General features: G+C 33.3%; 3 protein-coding genes and 1 long non-coding RNA gene across 4 annotated transcripts; 2 read left to right on the forward strand and 2 right to left on the reverse strand.

Moving 5' to 3' along the window:
• Positions 1-2056: 2056 nt before the first annotated feature.
• On the forward strand, positions 2057-2965 carry Prosbeta3 (proteasome subunit beta type-3). Its single transcript, XM_040724499.2, has 2 exons — positions 2057-2640; positions 2709-2965. The coding sequence occupies exons 1-2, from the start codon at positions 2199-2201 to the stop codon at positions 2882-2884; spliced, it is 618 nt and encodes a 205-aa protein (XP_040580433.1). The 5' UTR covers positions 2057-2198; the 3' UTR covers positions 2885-2965.
• On the reverse strand, positions 2898-5976 carry LOC121128901 (probable ATP-dependent RNA helicase DDX23). Its single transcript, XM_040724497.2, has 4 exons — positions 5214-5976; positions 4578-5160; positions 3850-4484; positions 2898-3787 (listed from the first exon to the last, which is right to left on the reverse strand). Exons 1-4 carry the CDS (start codon positions 5437-5439, stop codon positions 2973-2975), a joined length of 2259 nt encoding a protein of 752 aa, XP_040580431.1. The 5' UTR covers positions 5440-5976; the 3' UTR covers positions 2898-2972.
• A 1155-nt stretch (positions 5977-7131) lies between these two features.
• LOC121128902 (uncharacterized) lies at positions 7132-8430 on the reverse strand. Its single transcript, XM_040724498.2, has one exon. It carries the CDS (start codon positions 8326-8328, stop codon positions 7312-7314), a length of 1017 nt encoding a protein of 338 aa, XP_040580432.1. The 5' UTR covers positions 8329-8430; the 3' UTR covers positions 7132-7311.
• Positions 8431-8772: 342 nt separating this feature from the next.
• Positions 8773-9272, forward strand: LOC121128904 (uncharacterized). Its single transcript, XR_011783696.1, has 3 exons — positions 8773-8914; positions 8987-9090; positions 9170-9272. It is a non-coding gene; the product is annotated as an uncharacterized lncRNA (long non-coding RNA).
• Positions 9273-10430: the final 1158 nt, after the last annotated feature.

Below are 10430 nucleotides of genomic sequence, written 5' to 3' on the forward strand. Positions count from 1 at the left end.
TTTGATGCTACTCATATTTCTTTATTAGTTTAATTCAATTTTTTTATTAGTATTATGATGAAATCAGCTCTTGACAAATGCGGGAACAAATGATACAAGACAAGGTACTATTCCAATTAGATGAGTTAAAGTTACATACTCAAATAAAAATGATACAAAATTATAATTTTGCACTCAAAATTGAAATAATATGTGATAACAAATAACATAAAAGAGCACATATAGATACGTATTTTGTGAATGAATTTTCTTCATTTTTCTTTAGAAAGCTATATTCCATTGAGGACTTCTATTTGCTAGATTCGGAGGTCGTATTATTTTAGAAATGAAGGAATTAATCTTCTTGGTCATCAAATATTTGATGTATTATTTTTTTCATCATTAGAAATATATTTGATGCGGATAACCATCTGTGAAGATCAATAGACCATCACGTAATCGGGCTTGCTAGAATGATTGATGTATCGTACTGACTGCTGGGCAAGGCAGATATATTTTTACAAATCACGGAACCACTCATAGTCTATTACATCAATATTAAAAAGAGGGGTTCAAACATCAATCGTATACGCGTTATGGACGGTATAATCTTGCATTTCTATTAACCTTGGGCAATATCAAAGATATCAGTAATATTTGTAACACGGCAGTCCTATTCTATAAAGATAAGGCAAGTGTAACTATTAATTTACTTAATGGAGTACACGTAATTGCTCAGAGTTTGGCGTCGATGAATTTTTCTTCGGTAGTATAGATATGTATTTTCTTTTTTAACATGACGCGCGGAGATTTAGCTATACCAAGGACCGTATTAAGAGGGAATAAGTGTTTAATACAAACAAGTTTATATAATCTAAGTTTGACATTTACTGGCAATAGTTAGAAAAAATGGCATAATTTAATTTAATAAATTTAAGATTGCAATTACTCGGGATATATCCATCCAATTAAGGTAATTTTGGTATCACTGCATTATACAGCTAAAATTACAAAATTGATACTATATAAAATTAAAAAAAAAAAAATTCTGTTTTGATTTTTTGTTATCATATCTATAAATCACTGTGATTCTGATTACAAATTGGTTACTGTGTATTACTACATACAATTCTAATTATATAAATTATTTAAAAAAAAATTACATAACCAAAATGGTGAAAATGTGCTGTGTCCCAAAATCTGATAGTTTAAGTATAATAGATTTTTCGCAAAAAATATTGTTTCATAAAATTCCAAACGTAAACCCTGCAAAATACATGGATTCAAAAAGTACACCGAGAATCAAGTTAGAAGCCATAAAAATATTCTGTTGTTTGCTCTAATTATTTTAATGAAGAAAATTTTATTAAAGAGAGCCGAGACTCTCATACTCTAAGGAAGGTGAAAAAAAATACAACAACTTTGTCTGGAAACATATTTAAGTATGTTATCATTATATCCATGACTTTATTTCGCCGTATTTAAGGGGTTATGTGAAAATCTATTCTGATATATTTAATATAACATTATGTATATACCTACTCCTTCAAAAATCGATCCTTCAATTCATCGTATGAAATAACCTACTAAAATTCATTGTTTGGCCACTTTTTTGTCATGGGATGATGTAGAAATATTTATTAATTTTTAATTTAAAGATTAATAAAAAGTAAGACATAGATGGTAGTCTGAAAAGATTGATCTAAGCAAGTATTTTAATTTAAAAAAATTCTTATTTTGGTATTTATAATTGGATTATTTGGTGGAGATGCACATTACGTGTGACATATAAATATAGGAGCGAAAAATGATATGTTGAAGAAGAGTTAATATTGTACATACTGACTAAGGATCTGCCACTTTATTTTCTCCTTAAAATGTTATTAAATCCATTAAATATGGGGTTGCGCCATAGGAAAAGAAATCTTTCTCTATGGTATGAGCAGTAGATGTGGTGTCACTCCGACCATATATTTAATTATATTATTATTTATAGGAACTCATTGATATTATATATAGCTACTAGATTATAAAATATTATTATGATAGTAGTACAAGGTTGCGTTGAATTTATTGCTGGGGTTGCCTCGCGCAACCTCTGACAGCTGCTTCAAGCTGCTCTGAATGAGTTGCTATTTTTCTGGTTAGAAATTGAAAGATCTTGAGACTTTGTTGGATCTCCTTTGCCCAGTCATCCAGTGCGTGCGACAAGCTTAAAGATGTCTGTCTTTACAATCAATGGAAGTGCTGTTCTAGCCATGAAAGGAAATGACTGTGTGTCCATCGCTTCCGACCTCCGCTTCGGCATCAACCGGCACACCGTGATGACTGATTTCCCTAAAACCTTTGAAATGGGCCCTGGCCTCTTTGTGGGCCTGGCTGGACTCGCCACAGATATTCAAACCGTGCAACAGAAGTTAAACTTCCGGATGAAGATGTTCGAGCTGCGGGAGGGACGAAAGATGCGGCCAAACACTTTTTCCACCATGTTGAGCCACTTGCTCTACGAGCGGAGATTCGGTCCTTTCTTCGTGAATCCCATCGTTGCCGGATATGACTACGTGGAGAATAAGCCCTTCATTAGTTCCATGGACTTGATCGGAGCCATCACAATCCCTGAAGACTTTGTTGCTGCGGGAACGTCGGAAGACTCGCTCATGGGTGTGTTAATAACTCCAGACTCACTTGAACCATTTACGACTTGTCAATCTCTTAACTTTTCTTTCTAGGTATGTGCGAAGCGTTATGGTTTGAAAACATGAATCCTGAGGAACTGTTCGAAGCCACATCTCAAGCAATCATGAACTCCTTTGACAGAGACTCTTTGGCCGGTTGGGGTGCTGAGGTACACATCATTGAGAAACATCAAGTGACGACGCGTAGAATCAAGACACGAATGGATTAAATCATCAACAATATTTTGTGTCTTTTTTTAAAATTTATTTTATTTCTAATACAATAAAAATATAATGTATAACTCAAACAAGACTTTTTTATACGAAAATCTTTTCATCCTTTCTTTTCTTCTGTACAACGGTTCCTGGTTTACTTTGAGCCTCCGGATGGTTGGCCAACTCTGGAGGACAGTGGGAAACGGGAGAAGACATAAGCATTTGCTTGAGATCATAGAAGAGAGGAGAATCCTCTTGGGTGCAGAAGGATATGGCTTTACCCGATTTACCCGCTCGTCCTGTTCTTCCAATACGATGGGTGTAGGGCTCAATACTCTTGGCCATGTCATAATTGATAACCAATGAAACGTTCTTAATATCAATACCTCTTCCAGCCACATCTGTTGCGACAAGGATGTCTTTGTTTCCGGCTTTGAGACCTGAGAGAGCATATTCTCTTTGTTCTTGACCTTTACCTCCGTGAAGAGTCGCAGCGTTATAACCCATTTTCTCCAAGCCTTGGGCCAATTTGTCAGCTCCTTTCTTTTGATTAACGAAAATAATAATAGGAGGTTCGATTCCGTTGTTGAGAATTGAAATGAGTTTATTTCTTTTATCGTTTTCTTTCATCATATAAACGACTTGTTCCACTCGTTCTACGGGTCGACCAATCGAACCAATATAGACGACAGCAGGCCTTCGAAGATAGGTCCTAGCTAATCTTTCTACTGCAGGAGGCATTGTTGCCGTAAACATGACAGTTTGTCTATATTTATTTTTGGATCGGATATTTTCCAATAGAGCTGCCTCGTTTTCAGCCTCATCATTATCAGGTTTTGCGTTCGTGACAGGCATATGGTCTAAAATTTTCTGAACGTCAGGTTCGAATCCCATGTCAATCATTCTATCAGCTTCATCTAAAATAGATTTAAAAGAATGGAATCATGTCTTCAAACAAATACAAAAAATGAATGCTTACCCAATACGATATATGTACAGCGTGACAGAACTAGATATCGATTTTCCAACACATCTATAAGACGACCAGGAGTAGCAATAACAATTTCACAACCTAAACGAAGTTTAAATCCTTGGTCTTCACGAGAGAGACCACCAATTACTGCCACTGTACGAATCCCCAATGGTCCACCAAATGTATTACATTCTTCTTCAATTTGTTGAGCCAACTCACGAGTTGGAGCCATGATGATGGCGTAAGGTCCTTGATCTTGGTCTTCCATTCTAGTTGTTTTGGGAAGGGATTGGATCCAAACTAAAAGTGGTAATAAAAATGCACAAGTTTTTCCAGAGCCAGTTTCCGCTACACCAATGATATCTCTATTTTGTAAGCCAATAGGTATAGCTTGTCTTTGGATTGGAGTTGGTTCTGTGTAACCCACTTTTTCAATAATTTCCAATATTTCTGGCGATAAACATGCCTCTTTCCATTTTCGTATGGGGTGAGGAATATTTCCTCCTTTAATTGCAATGTTATAATCTTCTCTGAAGATACGCCAATCTCTCTCTGCCATTGACTCCAATTCCTTTTCAGTCCAATGTCTATCATCCCATTTCTGTTTATCCTCTCTTCGCTTCACTTTTTTCAATCTTTCTCTAAAGACAATTAAAAAAATAAAAATAAAACAGAAGAGTATTATAAAACCTTGAATAATATCTTCTTAAAATGAAAACATGATGAATACTTACTTTTCCTGATCCTTTTCCGCATCTGTTCTCCGTCTCTCAGCCAAGTCCCCATAAAATTGCCCTTGTTCTTTCTTTTGAGATTTTATGTCTATTCCACCGATCCCACCACGACCAAAGAATTGTATATTATGACGATCGTTGTATAAGGGATTGTAATCATTGGAAGTGTCTTCTCCAGTATCCCAATCGAAAACGAATTTTCTATCATTTAAACGACGTATTCTTTTTTTCTTTTTTATAGCACCTAAATAGCGATCTTTAATTGCCACTTTCTCTTCATCTTTTCGTTTTTTCTCCTGATCTTCCTCTTGTGTTTCTCTTTTAGAATACAATGAATGATCCCGTCCAGACCTTTTTCGGAAGGTATCCTCTTTGAAGGAAGCTCGATCAAAGTCATCACGTTTCTTTCTTTCTTCATCCCGTGCACGTCGAATTGCATCTCCTTCCTCTTGTCGACGTTTCAGAGCTTCTGCAATCCGCTGTTCCTTGGTTAGAAACTTGGGTTTGGAGGCTTCTTCCTCTGCAGCTCGTTTCTTTTCGAGTAACTCTTCTAATGAGAGCGGCTCTTTTTTAGGCGCTTCGGCTATAATCAAATAAATATTTATAATCATGAATACAACTCAAAACTCATTTAACCTTTTCGATCTTTTTTAGAAGAGTTTGTTCTTCTGGAATCCGCTTCATCTTCTTTTCGAGAGCCTCGATGTCTACGACGACTTTCTTCTTCACGGTCACGATGACGATGATGCTTAGTGCTGCTGCTTCTAGGGGATTTGGAACGGGATCTTCGACGCTTCTTACGATGATGATCCCTTGAAGAAGAAGGCTTTTCTGTTCGCCGATCGGGTTCATCTGCTTTCATATTCTTTAATTAATTAATGTTTTGGGGATGAGGTCTTGTCGTCCTTGATGATTTACTATTTAGAATGATTTTATTCAATATTGATATTTTATCAACAATTTCAACATGACGTCATGAATTCACCAAATTTAGCTATTAATTCCATCAACTAGGTACATTAGACAATTAATTCTGATATGATAAATATGACTTTAAACCGAGTGATATTTTTTGTAGTTGGTAGTGTTTTTAGGTTTTTTTATCACTGATCAAAGAGAACACCTAAGTATAAAGTACTTATTGGTGCATGTGTTCATGAAAGACGGAGAGTAATACAAAGGATAGGTTGGGAAGCTATAAGTGTAAGGCCTTGTTGTACATAGATTAGAAACTACAATGGAGCCGAGTATCGACATCGGAGTAATTCCTGCCTATATGACCTTGCTACATACGGAGTGAGATTTGTATTTATGTACCTTCTTCTCATGGCTGCTTGCAGCTAATCTAATAAAACCTCACTGCTAAGCTGCTCTCTTCCCTACTATTCTTCAAATAGCCAGGATTACCTCGTTTATTTTACATAGCCGCAGGTCATATTTTATACAACTCTAGAGTTAAACAGACTTTCTGATCCCTATTATCTTTAAAGGACTCAAGGGATTCCCCTGGGTCCTTACATTTTGCATGCAGAGTTTGGATTATGAAGCTACAACCAACTATTTTTATTAAATTTAATGTCATCCCTTATAAATTTGACATTATGCTTTAGTCTCTTGTTTTGTGTTTTCTAATGTTATCTAAACTTCAATGTGATTTTACTCCTTTTATTTAAAACACAAGATTATGGAAAACATTTTACATTAAAATGTGGTCCACGAGTGAGGAAGTGTTTCTTTGGAATATAAAAATATATAATTATGTAAAGCAAATTAATTTGTACATATTGAAACAACAAAATAATCAGTTTGAATTTTCTTGGGAAAAGTCATTAAGACTTTCTTTTCCCAATCGCCTCTTTTTGCCAAATATTTATAATGTTGGGAATAATGATTCATATAATTATTTTTTTTAATCAGTCTTAAGATAATATAAGAGAAGTAAATTTTTAATTTTGGTCATAAAACACAAGTCACTTGGGACATTGAATCTAATTGAACTTTGAAGACATGTGACTACATACGATTCTCCATTCGTATTATTGGAATTTAGCTATAAATGATACCTCTAGGCATTTGGGTCAATTTAAGCGAATGTTGATTAATAGTATTTCTGATATATACATAAGCTAATGAATACATTGGCAATTTTTTCTTAATAATTTTCGTTATAACGTAGGGAGTTTACTGCCACTGAACTGTGCATTTTGTTATAGGAGTACAATACCATTCAGTTTTATTTACATATAAAATAACAATTATTCCATTTCAGTTAAAGCTTTTAAATTTTAAATATTGGTCAACAATTAAAGGAAATATGAATCCTTCAAAAACGTCTTCATATCTCACAATGCCCAAATTTTTATCTGAATGCACTCTGTTGATACAAACATCTCAGAAATACTATATATCTACATTAGCTTAAATTGACCCAAATACAGAGGATCTTCTATATAAAATTACAATGTGGAAAAGTCTATTCCTTGTATTTGTTGGTATCATTGAGTAATTTTTTTTCAATCCTGAACTCATATTGCACAATTAAATAATCCCTTCTAATATTTCCATCTACGTATATTTCGTATGAAACATAAATAAAAGTTTTTTTTTGCTTTGGTAATTCAAAGATCGAGTTAGATAGGATTTAACTAATTAACCGGATCAAATAATGTATTATGTGGTAATACATATTTTGAAATTCCAAAGACTCCATTGATTTATCCTACGGGTTGTAACATTAAGGTAAATAGGGCTCAACCACAACAAATTTATACCCTAAGGATTCATATTTTTTTTGCATCAATGTTTCTTTAGAATCATCTATGATAATTCCAAGAACTGCACCTCCACTTCCTGGAAATTTGCAAGGGCAGTTAAAAACCTCTCTTGCAATTTCTATCATGTTCAGATTGTTTTCCCCCAATGATTGAACATCATACATGGACCTTCTGTGATCAAAATTTGAGTTGATTAACTCTCCTAATGAACCAAAATCTCCCTTTATGAGTGCAACTTTAGCCTCATCGGTCAATTTAGCGAGATTTTTCATTCCCTCTATCACTTCTGGCTCTCCATTCATCCACCTTTGTTTAACATTTGAATGTATTTTTCCAGAATGAGTTGGGTCTTTTGAGTAGACAATGAATAATTTAGGGAGTCGAGGTGGTGATAGTCTTTGATATATTCCATGCCCGTGTTTATGCATATACTCCTTGTTGAAATCCATGTATATTAGTCCTTCATATACTTGAACAACTCTATCCTGAAGTCCGGCATTGATATTGAGCTCTTTGGTCTCAACATCCAAAATGAGTTGAGGTAAAATTTCAATAGGAATTTTTATTTCATAAAACTGTATAAGACACTTCATAACCGAGGTTATGATGGCGCTAGAACCCGCAAGTCCAACTTGTCTTGGAATGTTTGTATCATATTTTAGATGAAAGTTTTTATTTACTTCAAACTTTTGTTTTTCACAGTAATTAAAAAATACTCGACATGTTGCTTGTAAAAGTACAATACCTCCATGGTAGCCCTCATGAGCAAATTTTTTATTCAATTGTTTATGGTCCTTAAATTGAAGATTATCGAAAATAGGATGAGGAATTAGTTGAATGTCACTTGACTCTTCGAGGGTTGCTTCTCCCCAAAAGTTTTTAATGGAGAGGGATATAGTTTTACCCTCAAACCCATCAGATGGATTACCCATTAGTCCAACTCTAGCATAGGTTCGTTGAGTAATTGCTTTTGTCATTTTAGTTGACTTTAATCGGGAACAACGACTACTGAGTAATAGTAACTTATAAAATATTTACAACACTTGCTTGAAACTTTAGCTGGGATTATTTTAGGGGAAACTTACAACTTCTTTTTAATTTAAAAAACCTTTGGACAAGTGTAGGGATGAATTTCAAATATTAATATTTATTTACTTAATAGATAGAGAGATGTGAGTGAACAGAAGAGTTGTACCTGAGCGAAAAGAGATTTAAATTTTAATTCATAGTCAAGTGATATGACTGTATCTTTTTTGCAAAGTATTCGGATCCGAATCCACCCATTTCTTCTGTTCCTCGGAATTAATATTTTTCGATTTAGATATCGAATAAGTAATACATCTGATCCTCTCTTCAACTTCTTATTGTAGGGATCTCGCCTCTTTGTGCCTCACTCGGTGGATCTCATCTCCTTTAATGGAAGAATCCTTCATGGTGAAGATGCCCATCACATCAAGGTCTGGGATAATTAATTATGAGTTATGACTTCGTGAATTATTGCCCTATACTCAAGAATACATAAATTACTCCATTTCTTCTACGGAATCATCGTGCACTTAATTTGTAAGTGTTCTTGACATATATAACGTAGAAATAACTCATCTTAATCATATTGATATCAATTCAATTTATAAGGCGGAGCTTGTGATGTATGGTCTATATGGATAATTATATAACTGGGACACTTTAAGCCTCCGAAGCTCATCGCTGATGGTTTGATTGCTTTATTACTTGTGACTGTGAGTCTCTTGTGATTGGAAAACAATTAGAAGATTATTCTAGACTCTTTAAGATAATGTGCCTCTCTTTTCTCAATAGTTTTGTATTACATGTAAATAGTTATTGTATCCAATCATCCTATACTTATATTATTGAACTGAAGAGTAACACAAAGAAAAATATAATGGAAAAAACATAGAAATTTCTCATCCTACACCCACAAAATCCTTCATTGAAACTTTTGTATTCAATCCTCCTAAAGTCAACTCCGCTTCAACTCCTACTTTAATTTAACTATTTCCTTGATAAGGGTACTTTAGTGTCTTTAATGCCTATAATGTACGAATCACTATTGAATAGTTTCTATCACAAATACAAATTTCATATATAAGTTTGAATTCGTGCTGTACTGCAAATATGGACAATTATACATTTTCAAGCCTCATTCCCAATTTATGCTATTACATATAAATTGTCATTGGGAACTTTTAAGTGACTATGTGCTTTAAAAAATTATTAGTGACTTCATAACTTTAATAGATTTCTATTGAAATATCTGAATGTCGTTGTAATTCCCAAACTTATTTACTCGGGAATATTCTTCTAAACAACTAAATTGCTTCTTAGCATATTGAAATATTACTCTCTCGAAGATCTAGGATCTTTCAAAAATAAATTAATTATTAAATGTTCGTCATACGAGCTAATTATAAGTTGTTTGATTGAAAACATTAAATAAAAATTATTAAAATAATAATACAATTGTTTTACTATTAATTGAACAAATAAAAATATTTAGAACATCAATGATAATTTTCTATATTTAAAATCCCTACTTATGAGTTCTCTGTTATTTTATTTTTTTATCTTATGGATTCATTCAGTTTTATTTTCTGCATGGAAATACTATTTCGTTATTGAGATTCTCGTCAGGCATATAGACATTTCCAAATCCTTCCTATTATCTGTTAAATAACTATTATTGGGCTGTATTACAAACTATCAAACTATTCCAAACATTATGAAAATGGTAAAGATATAGAAATTTTGATTCCATTAGTATTACTAAAATATGTAGAGAATAGTCAAAATCACAAGGTAAAAGAGGCTTATTTGAGACATCATATTCGATTATGTTATTAAAATAATTACATTGAAGTCTACATTTATTATATTCAAGATAAATGACAAATTATGATCTTATCGTTAGTCTATGTTTTTCACATGAACATTTCATGTTTAGTGCATATTATCTACTTATTCTTAATATATATTATCGATTTCTTTATTATACTAATGGGTTTTTATTATAAAAATATACCTAATATTAAGACAATGTTGTATATCCCCTATTTAATTA

Source organism: Lepeophtheirus salmonis, chromosome 14 (assembly GCF_016086655.4).
Source record: "Lepeophtheirus salmonis chromosome 14, UVic_Lsal_1.4, whole genome shotgun sequence".
Classification (NCBI taxonomy): domain Eukaryota; kingdom Metazoa; phylum Arthropoda; class Copepoda; order Siphonostomatoida; family Caligidae; genus Lepeophtheirus; species Lepeophtheirus salmonis.